The 18939-nt window shown below is 37.7% G+C and overlaps 1 protein-coding gene across 1 annotated transcript; it reads right to left on the reverse strand.

Annotated features, from left to right (window-relative positions):
* Positions 1-1425: 1425 nt before the first annotated feature.
* On the reverse strand, positions 1426-17511 carry CNMD (chondromodulin). Its single transcript, XM_023500584.2, has 7 exons — positions 17328-17511; positions 16711-16851; positions 11935-12075; positions 9040-9153; positions 6879-7032; positions 3842-4008; positions 1426-2842 (listed from the first exon to the last, which is right to left on the reverse strand). Exons 1-7 carry the CDS (start codon positions 17397-17399, stop codon positions 2624-2626), a joined length of 1008 nt encoding a protein of 335 aa, XP_023356352.1. The 5' UTR covers positions 17400-17511; the 3' UTR covers positions 1426-2623.
* Between the last annotated feature and the right edge of the window lie 1428 nt (positions 17512-18939).

An 18939-nucleotide genomic window follows, 5' to 3' on the forward strand; every position in this document is an offset into this window, starting at 1 on the left:
TGTCACAGTATATCCTAGATACTATGTGTGCAGAACTGAACAGTTCTTTTGTTGCACAGGAAGAATTGGATTCAGAAGGTAAAAATAACCTGGGAAGAAAAACAAAAATGCAAACAGTTTACATTCATTTCCCAGTGTTCTTTCTTTGGGTGTAGCTGCTTCTGTCCATCATTGATGAATTGGAACCGAGTTAGATCTTCTCTTTGTTGAAGATATCCTCTTCTATCAGAATACATCCTCATACAGTATCATTGTTGAGGTATATAATAATCTCCTGGTTCTGCTCATTTCACTTAGCATCAGTTCATGTAAGTCCCTCCAAGCCTTTCTGTATTCATCCTGCTGGTCATTTCTTAGAGAACAATAATATTCCATAACATTCATATACCACAATTTACTCAACCATTCTCCAATTGATGGGCATTCATTCATTTTTCAGCTTCTAGCCACTGCAAACAGGGCTGCCACAAACATTTTGGCACATACAGGTCTCTTTCCCTTCTTTATTATCTCTTTGGGGTATAAGCCCAGTAGTAGCACTGCTGGGTCAAAGGGTATGCACAGTTTGATAATTTTTTGGGCATAGTTCCAAATTGTTCTCCAGAATGACTGGATGTGTTCACAATTCCACCAACAGTGTATCAGTGTCCCTGTTTTCCTACATCCCCTCCAACATTCCTCATTATCTTTACCTGTCATTCTAGCCAATCTGACAGGTGTGTAGTGGTATCTCAGAGTTGTCTTAATTTGCATTTCTCTGATCAATAGTGACTTGAAACACTCTTTCATATGAGTGGAAATAGTTTCAATTTTATCATCTGAAAATTGTCTGTTCATATCCTTTGACCATTTATCAATTGGAGAGTTATCACATATTCTTTCTAGGCCCTCTCAGGATTTTATCCTACCTAGCAAAAGCTTGCCTTCCCTTTAACCTCTATCTTTACTGATTTGAACTCAACTCCAGCTATCTTCTCCCTTTTTCACCCCTAGTACTCCCAGATACATAGTTTGTTTTCTGACACAGATGATGTTCATTTACTTTGGATTTTTTAACTGCCCCCTCCCCCCAAGAATGTTCCATCCTATGTTATTTCTATCCATTTGTGAAGTTTCTGACAAAGTATATCATTTGAGAATATCTTCTGCAGTAGAATGGCAACCATTTAGAAGAGCATGTTTCATATTTTTAATTGTCCATTAATATTCTTAAATATTCTTTCTTGCCTGAGACTATGCTAATTGTGAGATTTTGTGTCTGTTTCAAACTGTTGCTCTCTCTTGGTTCCTTTGTAGAACCAGCTTGCAGTGGTGCTTCATGTCCCATTTCACTGAATGCAATATATGAATAAAGACCCAGTAACTAAGTTAGAAAGAAAAGGGTGGAAATATTTTGACATTTTTAAATGTATTTTTGTTGGCAGCAATGTGTAATTTATTAAAAATATTAATTTTCACATCACATAAATATGGTGAATTCAAAATTAGTATGTTGTGAGATTAGTGGTCTCTCAAGGGCATCATGACCTTCCTTTTCTCAGCTAATATTTATGAATCTTTCCAAAAGCAACTTTTAATTTTTTTCTTACAGCTCTCTAAAATTGTGGCACTCAGAACTTAAATGTCAAAAAATGTAAAATTTCTTCATGCTCTTGGTTAGAGAAATATTTTAATTTCAAAAGATAATTTGTTATTCCTCTAAGGCCATATCTTCCAAGCAACAGCATTTAGCCCCATTACCAAGAGAGGGATTTATTAATAATTGGACTACTCCAGCAGCCTGATTTGTACTACAAAGGTAGAAATCACTATTCTCCTTTATTCCTGGTAGCCTTTTATTGAAAGTTGTGATTATCTGCTTTTCTAAACTTCAGTAATAAAGTTCTCTCAGCCCTCCTCTACTTTCCCCCCACCCCGCTGAAGATTTATCTTTGGTTAAAGGTATTTTCCGGGAATTGATGGTGTATGCAGACTATGGCATTGTGTGCCATACTCTAATGATAAAGAACTTCCCATGTTGCCACCACTTTGAGATGGATAGATAGCATTTCTATGAGCACATTCCATTTCATAGCTTATTTTTTCCACTTAGTCTCGAGCATATAATGCTATAATGAGCTATGATTGTTTTATACAAAATGACCTGGCAATTTAGCATGAATAATATAATAGGACAACTTGACTTGTGACTTATTCAGTGGTTTGAAAGGGACTTCCAAATGTAGAAATTGAGTTTTAGACTAATTGGACATAACTTTTCACATATACTTTAGAACAGAGGAATATGGTGGTATTTATAAACAAATTGTAAAGCGAAAAAGATTGCATAGGGAAAAAGAAAGAGATTAATGTATGTTTCTGGTGTCATATTGCCGCCCCCCCCCCCCTTTTTTGGTGGATTTTTCCTATGCTGAGAGAAAATACATTGGAAATAAATCATAAATCATTGAAAATTTAAAGCAATAGAAAATAAAAAGGCCTCTAGAGTGATCTAATTATGACACATGATTATATACTAAAGTGTCCTCAATTCCAAGAATCTTCATCTTCGCGCTGTTGTCTCATCATTTCATCAATTTTTTTTTTCTTGCCTTAGTTATTGTGCCTAGGATAGGAAACCCTCTCATACCATACCTAAAATACGGGCTACCCACCAGCTACAGGGCATGACTACTCTGCAAGCTGAGCGACAACCTTGGTAGTTATATGGCCAGGGAAAGTATCCACCAAGAGGCTCACAGATCCTTTGGCAGTGAGTGTAACTCCTCCGACACTCAATACAGCAGATGCCTTCATGATCTAGTCTGGGGTCAAATGTCATGCCTTCACCCTCTTCTAGTTGCTGTAAGAGAAAAGAATTATTTGTATTTTCTTTAGGATGTAAAGTTCACTTGTTACTTGTTAAGTACATGGTTAGAGAATTAGATCCTGAATTTTTCATTGCCACAAGAATCAGTATAGGCTAATGTGAAGGATCTTCAATATTTTTAAGAGTTTGAAAGTTACATGAAATTCCTTCTGATTTCATGGAACCTCTACCTAACAAAACTGCCAGTGAAGAGAGAAAGTGCTACATTGCAGTTTCTTATATTTAATGTGATGTGGTTATCAGGTATCATTAAGCACACAGACACATAGAACAACAACAAAAAAAATCATCTGCTGCCAATTTAGTTTCTGTGGGGCACCTAAGGATTTCTTGTTGGGATGGCTCTTAGTTTCTAGATGGCATAATTTGGAATCAAGTGATCTAATGGTAGAAGAGAGGGGAACTAAATATAATAATTCAAATTATAATTCTCTATCTGGATCCTAGAGAAGTGATATAATTTCCTCCTGCCTTCATTTCAGCACTGGGGATAAAAAAATACTTGAATCTTTTTACCGAGAAAAAGATATTGTACAATAATGAGACCAAATTCTAGAGCTTAACTTTTAACTATAGGCTTCAAAATGCTAGAATTAGTGCAATACAAGTAATCAGAACAAAAAATTGGGGGGGGGAAGTGATTTGGTGGAAAAGATGGGCCAGAATGTGTTCTGACCCTCTGTTTTGTTGCTTAAAAAAAAAAGAAATCTAAAATATTTGGATTCTTAAATTTGCCTTTTTAAGTGCAATGCAGAAAAAAATGTAGGTTAAATAAAAGTTCCAGTTGGGTCTGTCAAGATTTACCTATACATGGGCAAGGGGGCTGGAATGGCGGGAGGGAGGGCTTTATTCTCATAGGTCTATATTTTAAGTTATTACTAAATCACAAAAAAGTTTCCATTGAATGTTAAATGTTTATTTTAAAGTAAATATGCTGAAACATCATTTTAGTGCTGAATTAATGTGACTCACATGGTAAGGATTATCTGGATTGAAGCGTTCTGTATCCTCTTGAATACTGGGCCTTGTTTCATTAACTGGCCTTACAGATCTTGAATTACCCTGTGGTCTACTGTTTGCTCTTCTTGTAGTAGCTTGATGAATTTTTCTCAAGATTTCTCTTCGTTCTCTTTGGTTTTCTGTAAAAAAAAGACATTTCCTTAGGTTAAAAAAAAAAAATTCAAATTTTATTGCTTCTATATGAAAGTGAAGCAGAAAGTCACAATTCAGGTAGGTATTTGAAAAACTTGTCTCTTCTTTGATGAGTAATGAAAATGGCATCTAATTAATTGTGTTTCAAAAACTTTTCAAAACTTATTTTTCATAGATCATGTCTGTTCCCTAGTAAGTATGATGATGAATACAAGCAGTATGGTTTTTTAAAGAATATCAATGCATAATAGTTCTGTTTTCATGAGAAGTTAGTTTTTTAAATTCAAGGCACTTATTTTAATTACTCAACATGATAAAAAGCAGTTAAAAATATTAAAATTGTAGTTGACATTGGTGTGCTCTTGCTCCTTGCCAAATCCTAGAGAAAAGGAAGGTGGCAAGATGGCTTAGTAGCTCATGGAATGACCTAAGGGATCATTAAAACAACCAAAATTCCTTTAGACTAATATGGATATGAAGAGAATTTTCAAAATTAACACTGGACAGAATCTGGAATAGTAATGGTAATCAGATTGCATAGATTAACAATTGTATAAAACTTTACCGTTTGAAAGGCTCTTTCACATCTTTTATCTCACCAAACTTAATTCAGTTTAAAAATACCTCTTGTCCCAATGAAAGAGACAGTTAACTATTATTCTCATTTTATGGATGAGAAAATACATTCTAAGAATTTCAGTTGCTTGTTCAAAGTTACATGGCTACTACTTGACCTGAAATGGGAACTTGGATCTCTTAGCTTCTAGAGTTGTTCTCTGAATGACATGTCAAAACTGAGCATCAAAATGTCACAAAATTTGAAATCTTAACAAAGATCAAATATGCTGAAGCAATTTTTAAGTTATAGATAGCTCCCACTCATGATGTGCGATTTGTTGAGCCCCCCTCTCCCCCCCTGGAGTTTCTGTTATTCAAACACATAAAGGTAAAAAATGTTGGAACAAAGAATTGAGTACTTCAGAGATTTGTTGGGATAATATTAATAAAATGATAATAGCTGACACATATGGGAGTATATGTTACTTGAAAGTTCACAAAGTTCTTCTTTTATATTATCTTCAGCTCAACTTCCATTCCCTTCAAATCTCCCTGTCCTCCTAATTTATTGCTCTAATCTCAGTTTCCTCTCTTCACAGTCTTGATCTGGTATTTAACCACTTCAACTCTACCCTTGATTTTCTTGGCCCTTTGTCCTGCTACTTATTACTTTATCCATTCTCAGTTTTGTGTTATTCTCCCCTTATATTTTATTACTCTGTTCATTTGCTTCTCCCAAACTTCTGATTGCTACAGGAAATCACATCATTCATATTGTTTTGTCCTCTTCTTTCTTCCCTTATAATATTTCCTTTCTCCCTCTTCTCTCTCTTTTTTTTGGGGGGGAGGGGAGGCTTTCTTGTTTACTCCTTGAACCTTCCACTTTACTTGATGTTTTCACTACCCAAGTACTTCTCAACCCTTAGCAATCTGACTTCAAATTCTGCTGACCTTCTCAAAATTCTCCAAGGTCTGTTGTTTCTATTGAAAAAGTAGCAGCTTTATGGTTGGATTAGATGGCCTTTTAAAATGACCTTCTAACTCATTCTGTGGTTTTGGTTTTACCTGTCTTTTCCTTCTCAGTGTCTTTTGCTCAATCACCATCCATCTTTTTGCACCAATCACCAGTATCTTTTGCAGATACTACCCACCAATAACTCTATCCTGAGCCATTTTCTCACTGTTACTTCCTGTTGATCTCATTTGCTTCCATGAGGTCAGATGACCCCCCAAATATTTTAACTCCAGCTATATTCTTTCTTAAACTTTCAGTTCTGAAGTGGGTGAATTGTCAACTGCCTGCTAGATACTTAGGCCATTCTCTAAGACATTTAGTGACTATAATCTGAATTGACCAATACTAAATGGCAACATACGATCTTTTTTGGTTTCCTTTTAATATTTTAAATGTCTGTGTGTGCATAAATATATAGACACACACATGCATATGTGATGTGTATGTATTTAAGCATAAATTTGAAGGGGTTTGCTTTTAAAGAAAAAAATTAATTCTGAAATAATCTCATGTTTAGTTGTATATTGATGAAATTCAGCATGTTATATATAGGTCTGAAATACAGCCTTATAGTAGAGACTTGGCCTTATAGTCAGGAATACCTGGTTTTAAGTCTTGTTTCTGATACTGTAGTCATTGGGCAAATAAGTCACTTTATCTCTCAGTTCTCTCTGGCAACTCCCATAAAACTTAGAATTCCAGAGAATTTCTGAGGATTTTGTTGGATGCTGTAATACTTAACAAACAAATGCAAAATTCATCTCTGCCAGGAGAAGAGATGAATCAAGTATATTACTAGATATATGGACCTTATGATGAGTATATACTTGTAGCTTTGGACCTAACTGGAATCTTTTTAAATTTTTTTCTTTTAAACTAAGATTTGAAAACCAGTGCTTAAGGCTTGAATTGTGTGATGAGTTTTTGCATATACTTTCATAATTCTGTGTGTGAAAATGATTTTATGTTCAGGGCAGAAGAGCAAAATTAAAATGAACAAACAACAAAGATTCAGAGGCAAAACTAAAGAACAAAGTTAATTAAATGAAAAGTATAGGTAATTAATATAATTATTTTTATTCTCATTCCCCTACCTTTAATGCTCAATTACAGTTGTCTTTCTTTCCTCTTTTATCTAGCTTACTAATTTTTAAGGTCTGTCTATATATCTTGATTTATCTAATTGACCCAGTTTTGTTATGCTTAGTGTAGAATAACTTTCAAGATCCTGATACAAAATAGGGAGAATTCTAAGTAGTGTTCATCTGAAAATTAAAATGTTACCTTTTGGATGTGTTGGTTTAAGCCAGAAAATAGGCAGATCTCCACAAAGTTCTAGGATTTTAGGACTCAGGAAGCTGTTATCTTTAATAGGCTGGTCTGCAGCTACCCAGATCAGAGAATTTTCTTCAAATTTAACTGGCATGATCTTGCCTTCCTGTGAGCAGTTAAAACAAAATGCACTGGTAGTTTAGCAGAGGACAATGGGTCATTTTCCACATGCATGGACATATTTGAGATTTAGTTGTTCTTGTAAGATTATTAAATTTTATACAAGTTTCATGGGAAATGAATACCAGGTGTCTTTTGCAGAGATTGGCTTCTTTTTGTAGTTATTTGCATAATCTTCAGAGGTGTGTCATTCAGGGATGCTTCTTTGAATTTTATAATGTTGTAATTGTTGCCACAAAGAAAAGCCTGGGTCCTGAGTTGAAAGTGAAATTTATCTGCTTTTTAGTTTTCGGCTTACCAGCTGCTGATAATTCAAGCTTTAGGAGGAAAAGTAATTGAATGGTCCCCCAAATTCTAATAAAAATACAGGTACCAATCTCCCCTCAGCCCCCTTTTGAAGATAGGTCCAACCCTGCAGGTTTTGTTGTTTCAAAGAGTTTGAAGAGGGAGATGCAAATGATTTCTTCTTTAATGTTTTTTAGTTCAAAGTATTATTTAACATAAACCATTCTGACATTTTCTAGCTGTAGCAAAACATATTTCAGATGTCTGTGGCATCAAGCATACTAGTGAGATTTCAAAGTTAAACTCTAGGTTTTCTTATATAGCAGCTTCCTGAGAGTGGTTTGATAACACAGGAGACAAATTTATTTTGCCAAGTTGTTCCTTTCATGTATTTATTCATTTGCAGTAGGTTGGGGATATCAAAATACTTTATCCTTTTTTTTTTTTTTTTTTTTTAATGTAAAGCAGCACTTCATTTACACTTTTCTCCTTAAGTTTATAGCATGGTAAAATAGCTTCATGTTACTGTGGAAAACTATTCCATAATTAATCCATTTGTTCAGCTTAGACTAAGTTATTCTACCCAATGTTTTATTATTGATGTTATTACTTTGTATATCATATTCATTTCTTAATGCCTAACTCTCCCTTCTCCTCTAAGCACAGTTATCTTTTAAAAGTTGTGTGAAGTTTGTAAAAAATTTATTAAAAACAAATTGCATAAAAGTCTGCTTTATTTTTATCCAAATTGTGTGCCATATAAAATACTAAAATACTAGTGGGGGAGTGAGGTAGGGTGTGTTAAATTAGCTACAACTAATTGTTTTGAAGTTTATGCTTATCAGTGCAGCCTATGGATGTCAGGGTAGAACAGTTCATAGAGGAATTGTCAAACCCAAAGAGAGCCAACAAAGTTTTTTCATTGGCTCATGTTTGGGCTTAACTAGCTAGATGACAGCTGGATAGCAGGAATTCACAAATACAAGGTAAGAGAATTGATTGTATGAAAAAGAACTTGAAATTTATTTTATGCAGGCTCAATATCAGTCATCAGTAGGATGTAGTTGTGAGTTCCTCTCCCCCCCTGGACTTCTCATACCCAATACAGTCTTTTCTTCCCCTGCAAAAAGTGGTTTTGGTTTCTTTAATAGAATTATAATGTCTATTTTTATTCCATCCTTAATATTTTGTTCATTTATGGTTATTACATCTTAATAGGGATATTGACAAACTATATCCAGTCTAGAGACAGTGACTGTACTTGTAAAGGCTCCCCAAGCATTCCTAGAAGAAAAAACTGAGAAAATTTTCATAGAAAAGAAAAAGGCTTCAAGAACAACTTTTTAAAAATCTGAAAAGCTGTCATGTGGAAGAGGAATTAGTTTACATAGACCTAGAGGACAAATTGGGTCCCATATATGAAATTTATGGGGAGAGGCTAGTGGATACACCATTTGCTCATAGATTTTAAGAGGCAGAAATCATCATGCATTTTATAAGATCACTTGAAAAGACTGCATTATGAAAGCGGAGTCTTTAGAAAATAGTTTTTCAGTCACAGAAACAAAAGCAGTAATTTCTTTCAAAAGAAGAAATGGAAATTTGACCTCTGTTCAGTTTTCTAAGAACAGGAGATTGAAGATGAAGGGTTTTTACCACAGGTTATTTGGAATTAGTCTTTCTATTTTGTCAGCAAGTTGCTACTTACCAGTTCTGAGCTGATGCTCTGTTTAGTCTTGGCATCCACCTGAGGTATGTGAGCTTTCACTTGAACTTTAATATAACATTTTTCTCCTCCAGCAAAACGGATTCCAGTGATGCCCTAACAACAACAAAAAGATCTTTGGTTGGTTACGAATAATTGTATTTCTTGGCATGCCATTTGATCCTCCACTTCTTGGAAAACTACTTAATTCTTCAACTATGAGTTCAGATATATCTCCATGAAGCCTTCCCAGAACCCCATTGGCCAGTAGTTATTTTTTCCTATATTTGAATCCTATAGGACATTGTATCACTAATTTTGCCTTTATGACATATAGCCTTTCTATTTACTGTTTTTTATTTTTTAATAGCTTTTTATTTTTCAAAGCACATGCAAAGGTAGTTTTCCAGCATTCACCCTTACAAAACCTAGTGTTCAAACATGTACAATTCTCCTAAATATATCTTCACATTTATCATGCTGTATAAGAAAATATTATTTACTGTTTATTTTGTACATCATCTCTTCCATCCCTTCTACCTCTGAAGAGCAGGCCTGGCTCTTGTTTTAGACTTGCATCCCACTTGAGGGCTACAGAGTAAATAAATCAACACAACTGAAGACTGATTCTTTAACTGACTTTATAGATATTTCCAGAGGACTTTGAGATAAAAGGGTAAATAAATTAACATAATCTTAGACCAGATAGCTATCTTCTTAAATCTTTCTTAGGAGCTTTGATGTCTTGTGCCCACACCCTGTTCTCAAAGTGACTTTACTTTGTCCACTTACTAACCTCAGCAATCACATCATAACAAAGCTCACAACTCTAGTGTCCATAGCAATCAATGGTTATCAATGTGACTGATCTTTCAAAATTTATTGGGTAAGTCTCTTTACTTAGTTTAGTGTTGTGGATTTTAGCATTTTAGGTTTATTATGATATTTCGTTTTTGTGGCAAAAAACAAATTTCACTCTTTAGAACAGAATTCATAAAATTCTAAGAGTTTGAAGAAAGCTAAAGTGAAATTTTGCCCCATATTTAAGTTATAGGCAAAGTGTTTTGCAGACTTTAAATTGAAGAATGTGACTTTCTTTCTCTACTTTTTGAATAAATGTAATAAATGAATGAAAAAGTTTTTGTTAGGCATTTACCTTGTGCCAAGTGCTAGAGATACAAATATGAAAGCCATATGGTTCCTGCCCTTAAAGGAATTTAAAATGTCTAAAGTATTAAATTGCAATTTAATACTTATGGGAGAGGAAGACTGGGAGGAATGCATTGGTTTGAGAATTCACAGGGACAGTCAGTGATACATAACAGAGCTAATAGGTTTTTCACTTGTAGTAGTAGTATTGGTTTGATTATGGTTATATGCTTCAGGAAATGGTTACATGCTGAGGTAGGATGCTAATCTTGTTCCATCATCTCTAAGTCTCCATTTATTCATTGTCCAAAGGAAAGATTAAACTAGCTGGTCTTTGAAGGCCCTTGATCCCTGTGATTTTAAAGATGGCCTGGGTAGAATGTGAAACATGACTTGGGAAGAGTGATTTTGTATTCATACGCTTTTTACTTTTCCTTCTCTCTTTCCTTTTCTTTTTCCTCTGATCAAAAAGAAAGGTTTCAGAAGAACTTAAAAGGTATACTTTCTGAGGGCTTAAGATCTAAGGTGATTGGATCCATTCTACAAGCATATTGATTTTCAAGTTCTTCAAGGAAGATATGCATTATTCTTCCATTGATGACTCTTGAAATCCCTGCCACTTGGTCTTCAAGAATGTAGCCAAAAAAAATGATCAATCTGATACCATGATGGATGAGTCTTCCTGACTTAACTAGGCTCAACTTTTAGACAATAACTCAAAGCCATTGAAGCCCTTTGGTCTTCCAGAGCTTTGTTCTGCACAGTCTTTGAGAACCTGGTTACAGCTATAATGAAGTGATCTGAGTTAAGGGAATTTTCACTCCTACTATAGGGCCCCTAAGTCTAAATTGTGGACCATATTTAATGAAATTTGTGGGAAATTTTGAACTATGTATATGGGATCTGTAAAGATATCAATAGGTAATAAGACTATTAGAATGATTTTTTTTTTGCTTTCAGCTGAGTAGAGAATGTACTTCTGCTATAGTTAATATAGGACAGATTTTTTGTTTCTCCCTTTTAAGTCTCAATCTTCGTACAGAGAAAAGAGAAACGTGTTTAATCAAGAGCAGGAGAAACTAGAGATGAGTGCTGAATTAGGTGCTCTGTGCAGAGAGTACTGAAATCAAATAAGCGAAAGGGGATAATACCAGTTGGAAAGAAAGATACTGTCCATAAAGCTCCCCCCTGCCCCCCAAATTTTCCTCTCTCCTTTCTTTCCTCTTCTCCATTTTTCCTGTATGTCTCCGCTTCTCTCTCTGTGCCCTCTTTTTAACTGTTCTCCCCTCGAATCTATGCAGGGATTTTAAGCAAACAATTTAAGCAAGCAAGTAGTATTAAAGTAGTAAAATAAAGGGAGCTAAAAGAAGCAAAATTATATCAATCACTCCTCCAGTTTATCAAATCAGACAAGTGCCTGGAAACAGGATGAAGGGAAATAAGCTGCTTTTAGTTTCACTACATGTTGATTCCACTGAGCTAATTCTTTGATAATTGGAGGAGTTGGCCAGGTGAGCAGTGGAAGGCTTAATAAAAGACAGTAGTAATAGAACTACACCATCTGATTTCATGCTTTTTTTTTTTTTTTTTAAAGACCCCTGCTTATGATCTAAGCTTGATAACAGATTCTCTCCATAAAAATATATTTACTGCTTGGGTTATGCATATGAAATGGTGCTTCTGCCTGTGCTGGATGAATCCAAAAGGAGTGGAATCATTAAATCTTTAAAATGAGTCAAATCTACTCACATTCTGGAAATCATTAACTTCAATTGCTTCTTCAGCTCCGCTTCCTATTTTAAAGGTCTCCAAGTTGTTCCCAGCATCTATTTCCATTGTTCCCTCCTGTATTTTTCCATTAATACTCATGGTATAATGGACATTGTAAATCTGGAATTGAACAGAAGGAGTTAGTGCCTTTTTTTTTTTTTTAAAGCAATCAGCGGCTCTTTAGCCCTTCAATATACAATATGACTTTCATTTTTTCCAAGGACCCTAACATCTGTCGTTAATAGTTATACATGTATTTATGGTAGAACCTCATCCACATTAATCCCTCAATGCAGTTCTAAACAAAAAAATCTAGAATGTCTTTTGTTCTGCACCCTTTCATGAATGGGAAGTGGTGTTGGCAGGATGCCCAGGGGGATGTGCTGTATTGGGAGAAACCAGCTTGTAATAGTGGTAGTGGCTTAATCAAGAATGGGTTCTAATTAAGTAATATAGAGACAGTTAACAAATGTTGTTTGTTGGGGTGTTTTATAGAATCAATCCTAGAGCTTGTTATACAGAACATATAGTATTTTACAGAGTCACTGAATCTTAGAGCTTGTTAAATAGCTCACATTTGCTTTAAACAAGGTCAATCTTCATGTCTGTATTAGACCAGTACAGGGAATATCTCGTTAAAATGAATTCCCAAGGCATTCACATTGTGTTGTTATGTGTCATTTTGTTGGAATAGAACTAGCAATCACATTCATTCCCTATTTTTGTAGACAGAATTGGCGCCCAGAGTCGTCTTTGATGAATTAGCAAGTATTATAAAGAAAATGTTCCTGGATCTTCTTGTGTGTTTCTTTATTATTTTTATTTTACTTAGTAATTTGAAGCAGCTTGGTATATCAAAGCTAGTATTAAATTAGAAGTCAGATGCAGCTGGGATTGAATTGCAGCTTTTCCATTTTTTACCTATATGACCTTGGGCAAATTATTTCCCTTCAGATCCAAATTTGCTAATAGTAAAAGTCAACAACTTGGATTTTAATAGGTTTTAAAGGAAATGGGAGTAAAAAGAGAGGACTACTTTCATGAATCTGTTAAATGCCTGTTATGTGAAAAGTATTGGAGAATATAGACAAAAATGAAACAGTCCTTGCCCTTAAGGATCCCACATTTTTCATTATCAGGAGCACAGAAGGTATGGTAAGGGAATTCATCTAGACTTAATTCCAAGGGCTCTTGACTTGGGATTCATGAAGTTGTTGAGTACTTATAGTTCAACATAATGGTTTCCTTTGTAAACCTGAGAAGGGGTCCATGGGCTTCACCAGGCTAAGGAAGGATGTAAAGATCTCCTCTTTTAAATCTGTGATCTACTTTGTGACAAAGGAAACTAAAGAATAGCTACAACAATTTGAGTGGACACAATTTTTTTGTGTCTGATTCTCAGTTGACATTTCTCATTCACCCTCTACTATTGGTCCCCACATATGCACACATAGATAAAAAGCTAACCTCTGAGTCTGGAAGTCCCTGGGTTAAAGTACTGCTTTTGACACATACCAGTTGGTGATGCTAGGGAAGTAAGTTCTCAGAGCCTCCAAGAAATTCAAGATAAGTTGTAGAACAGTTATAGATTTGCTTTAATAGCAAAAGTTTCCCCATTGGGGGTTCCTTACCTTAGACTACAATAACAGAGAACTAGGTTAGTAATAATGATGATATCTATATATCTTTAGTTTCCATGTATTTCTTATTGGAGCTATGTAAGTTTTAAAGACAGACTGAGCACAGTAAGAATAGTAGTTGATAGCAAGAAGGGTTGGGCTATAAAAAACATGGCCTTGGGCTCCAGTGAGGTCCCTGGACTCATGAATAGCTCTGTTTTTCCATATTGTTAGAAACTATTGCTACATAAGGACAATGAACTGTCTTGTTTGCCTCAATATTGTTGAATATGGTGCCTTTCAAAGGGCAAATAGGTGTTTTAACAAAGTTCATATAATACAAGAGTGACTTGGTTTCTGTAACTAAAAAGATCACTCAAAGAAATTAGTCTGTGAAGAAAAGACTAAATATATTATTCTTTTGCTACTATTGTTGCATGGGGTAGGATGGCCTAATAGAAAGCAGACCTGGAACTGAGCATGTGCTGGGAATATACACAGTATATACTTGTCTCTGTATACATATAAATTATTCAACAAATTATTATAAAGTGCCCACAACATGCCAAACACTGAAGATACGAAGACAAAGAGAGATGAGAGAATCATGATAGCTAAGAATTTACATCTTCTGGAGAAATGGGAAGCAGTCTCCCTCCCCAACAGGTACACAAACACAATATATAAAGCAATTAGGTAGGGTTGAGAGGGTGAAGCACTAGCAATTGAGGGAACCTGGAAAAACCTTGTGTAAATGACCTTACAGGGACCTGGGAATTACAAGAGGCAGAGCAGTGGAAGAGAAGAGTATTCCAGACATGAGGGATAGCCTTTGCAGCTGCTAAAAAGTGAGAAAAGATACAGGATATGGGGAGCATCAGGGAGGCTAGTTTGGCTCAAATGTTGAATAGATGGTGAAATCCTGGAAAGGTGAGTTGGAGTCAGACTGTTCAGGGCTTCCAAGGCTAAATGAGACTTGGTATTATATCCTAGAGGGCTTGGGAAGCTTGAATATGAGTAAGATAATGGTCAAACCTGTGTTTCAGGAATATCACTTTGGCAACTGTGTGAAGGATAGATTGGAAAGGAAAAGATACCAGATACAGAGAACCAAATAAGAAGCTATTGTTATAGTCCAAGAATAAGGTAATGAGGGTTTGATTTAGAATGATTACTTATGAATAGAAAGGAATGAATTGAAGAAATGTGGAGATTGAAAAATGGGCGTTTGACTCTCTTAGGAATTTTGTTCAGAATGTTTCCTATCTGTATGATATACATTTGCAAGTATATAAGGCTCAAGTCAGGGTTTTACTATAGCAAAATAACACAAGAATACCCTGTAATTTTCTTTATGATCCCATTGGCCTGTAAAATGCTATCAGTGACTTTTATTGTTGACAATTATGTACTTCACTATTTCTGGGTATTCTTAGCAATTTTTTTTTTTCCCATAAAACTAATCAACTTGTGATGAAACAAGACATGAATAATCCTCACTTAATGCATGATTCTTTATTCATTTTAAAATCTTGTGAATTAGAAATGTTTTTCTTAAATTAAGTGCCAAATGTCAGATACATATATACATAGCACAACTAACTATATGAAAACCAGTTGTTTATCATGATATGACAATGAGAATTGAGTTATTTATTTCTTTACTGTTTTCATCTAAAAGTATGAATTTATAGTCAAATACCATAAAGCTTTCCAAAGAGGAGACAATCTTAACCCTCAGTTTCCAGTAGAGATTTATATGTTGAAATCTATTCCTTTGTCCAGAATTGTTGCTTTAAAATGGGATCATATGGCCCAGTTTTTCACTAAACACTACCATTGTCATCTTAAATGATGATGATTTTAAACATTATAGGGCCTCTACAACAGATTCACTGATATCTGGTATGCTTGCTTATCTACATTAGGCCTTGGAGTTTAAGAATACAAATTTCAATGTCTCTGGAAGATGCTGTAAGGTGCAAAATGGCTGGTCGTTTTCTGCACCGTTTTCTCTAAGTACTGGAATTAGCTCATGCTTTGAATTCCCTGGAGAGGGGGAGGAGGAAAAAGGAAGCAGGAATAGACAGAAGAGGAGGGAATGAAGGAGGGGCAGTAGAGAGCTAAAAAATGCTCTGTGGAGAGTTTTAAGAAACAGTCCTTTGTATATACGGGGGGTTCGAGATGGATTTTTCCCCATTACTAGATTTAAGCTCATGGTAGACTTTGTCCAGTAGTTATCGAGATACCCTTTTTACGTAGGAGAATGAAATTCTTGCCTTATAAAATGCACATCGGAACTCTTCCAAGGGAAGTTTGAAATAATTTTGTTCCTTGAACTCCTTCGAAAATAAATATTTGCATACAAGTAAAGTAGGGAGACAATTCGGTGGGGAATTTATTAACCAATGGAAGATTTGGTTTTTAAATATATTGTTTAACATCTTTAAGGACCTTCCATTTTCTTCCTGCACTTCTTTTAAGAGATGAGAAGTTGCTGCAGAAGTCAGATGAAATTGCCTTAAAAGACTTGAGTTCTTTCTAATACCTGGTTCTGGCTGCTCCCTTCAAAGACATTTGGGGCAATCAGATAATTTTTGGAATGTTCATTTCCTTATATTAGTTTTAGCTCTCTTAGGATCATAATCCTTTAGAGCTAGAAAAGTCAGAGCCCTTTAGAACTCAAGAGATCTGGTCCAACCTCATCTTACAGATGACGAAAGAACTCCAGAACGATTAAATCACCTGCGGAAGGTCGTACAGCAAATGAATCCCAGAGCCTAGACCTTATCCTAGCTCTTAATACAGACCACTATTCTTCTGCATTTTTAATATTCATGAATTCCCTAAGACAATAAAAACTATCCTCTGTTGGAATTAGACCATCTCTGGAGCAGGGTCCATTGTGCTCCTAAGGAAACCCCTTGGGGCTCCTTTCAGGGGCTGTCCGGGGGCATAACTGAGCCAGGGCCAGACCCTTACCCCTCCCCACAGCGCTCTTCTCCCTCGCCCTACCCCTGCGGGGCTACTGAGCCCCTCCCGCCCCGCGGTCCCTGGGCCTCCCAGCGCACTTGCGCGCCAGGAGGACCCGGCGCCGGAGTCCGAGCCCCGCTAGCCGTGGTACCCCGGGACTCACATGTTTGTCATTCACCTTCCAGAAGTAAAAGGCGCCGATGGCCCCGAAGAGCAGCAGCAGCGCCCCCGAAACGAGGACCACGGCTCCGACCTTGAGCAGCCGCCCGGGGCTGGAGGGTCTCACTGCCACCGCGGTGTACGCCTACGGAGGGGGGGGGGGGAGACAGATGGGGAGGGCAGAGGGACGGCTCGCACACCGGGCCTCGCCTCCAGGGGCGCGCTCGGGAACCCCGATACGGTGCCGAGGGCTATGGGACCCGGGTCTGCTCCCTCCCTGGCCCACCTTTCATCCCGCTGGGACTCCGCTTCCTTCCCATCACCCCAGCTCCGCGTACGCGCTGGCTGAGTGGGAGGCGCGGAAAGTGTGAGTTACTCACGAACTCGCACACCTCAGCCACACGCACTTTCCGCGGGGACCTTTGGGAGCCTGCACCCTCACGCACACTGGCGGGTCCCTCTGCCCCTCCTGCACTGGTGCCCTGGGTTCTGTCCGGCGGCTTTCCTGGACGCCTACGGGGCGCCTTGGAGGACAGGGACCTGGAGCACGGTCCCAAGCCTACATCTAGCGCCCGCCATCCCTACGGGTCGGCTTGGCCGTGCTCCGGGCACGGTACTCACGGGTGGGCGGCACTGCTCCACGTCCTCTGGGCCCGCTAGGGCGATGGGCACTTTATCTGAGCTCTCGGCCATGACTGCTCCGGGAGGTGCGAAGCTCCACCGGGAGCGGAGGGCGAGTGGTACCTTCCAACGGGTCCCAAAGTGATGGGCATTTCAGCTCCCTCCCCCGGCCTCCGCTGGGCAGCCCCTCCTGGCCCAGCCCAGTTCCCCATCCCCTCCCACTGCTTCCCTTCCGCCAGCTTCCTCCCCAGAGCGAGGTTCAGGGACAGTGACCCCGCTGTTCCCCTCTGCTGCTTCACGGCAAGGAAAGAGGATTCTCCTCTCCACTTGGCTCAGGACCCAGATATCTCCCCACGTCTACTTAGTGCCCCCTCTCTCCCCTGCCTAAAACCCATTGGTATTTCAGAAGCCTGCTTAGGCGGGACAGGGAGGAAAGCGGGGGGCCTCCTTTCCCGGTCCCGTGCCTTCCCTCCAACCCCAGGAAAAACACCTCTAAGTCTGGATTCTTTAGGCAGTTCCATTATTGAAGGGGATGGGACTCAGGGAAGGAGAGGGAAGGTGCTTTGCCATAAAGCCCATAGTGGTACTTTTGTTCAGGTTTTCCCCCATCCCTACTGCCACCTGAAATCTTTAGCCTGCTTCTCTGACCAGGGGTGTGAAGCGGTATTCAAAATCATCTCTATGGTCCTGATTCTCTATAGAGAATTAAAAAAAGCAATTGAGGGGAGAACAGAAAGCTTGTAATTACAGATGAGGGAGAAGTGGACGTACATGCGCCTCAGAGAGGGATCTGATGAAGGAACATGAGTCATCGTGAAATGTACAAAAGAAATAGAAACTAACACTTCCCCCCCAAACCGCCCCTAAAACAAAGGAAGCAAGTAAGGTTTTTTTTTATTTTTTTATTTTTTGAAATTTATCTACTCTGACTTGGAATGCCTCCTAATCGACTGTTCATTGAAGACGTGTTCACCCTCTTCAACTCCTCCACTTGCTTTTCCCAGCTTCCTTCGAGTCCCCCTTAAAATCCCATCTCAGTTATGTGCAGGACACTGTGCTAGGTGGGGAGAGGAATGTAAAGGCAAATATAATACCATTCTCAAGAAATATAAATACTAAATAAATGCTTAACAAAATACTAATAACATCACTCATCTGGCAAAGGTTGAGGGGAGGATCATCATTTTCAGGAGGGAGTATCAGGGAAATCTTCAATCTGGGAAGTAACATTTGAATTGAACTTTGAAAGACAGATTGGACTTTAATAAGATGGAGAATGAGGAAGTGAAGGGAATCCAGACAGAGACAACGTGAGCAAATGTGTGTTTGGAAACCGAGTTGTGTAGGTGTCTTTAAACTCAACCTGTCCAAAGCTGAACTCTCTCCCTCTCCCATCCCTAAGATTCTCTCTTTTTTGACATTTTCCAGGGCAGCAGCATCCTTCCAATCATCCTGGCTTGCAACTTAGGTCATACTCTATTTCCCCTCTATAGCCAATGTGTTTCCAAGTTCAAACTGTTGTACTTCACAGCATATCTCTTCTCTCCTATAACACTTCTTACTACCTTCTTCCAGACCCTCATCACATGGATTATTAGTTTCAAATCTCTTT

The sequence above is a fragment of the Sarcophilus harrisii genome, chromosome 3, assembly GCF_902635505.1.
Source record: "Sarcophilus harrisii chromosome 3, mSarHar1.11, whole genome shotgun sequence".
Classification (NCBI taxonomy): Eukaryota; Metazoa; Chordata; class Mammalia; order Dasyuromorphia; family Dasyuridae; genus Sarcophilus; species Sarcophilus harrisii.

Bases quoted from the DNA above. Each gene is read 5' to 3' on its own strand.
- CNMD (XM_023500584.2), bottom strand. From the start codon at position 17,399: ATGGCCGAGAGCTCAGATAAAGTGCCCATCGCCCTAGCGGGCCCAGAG. The intron at 9,154-11,934 runs GTGAGTAGATTT...TGTTGTTGTTAG, and splicing joins AAGTTAATGATTTCCAGAAT to GGCATCACTGGAATCCGTTT. The intron at 4,009-6,878 runs GTAACATTTTAA...TTTTTTTTACAG, and splicing joins TAAACCAACACATCCAAAAG to AAAACCAAAGAGAACGAAGA.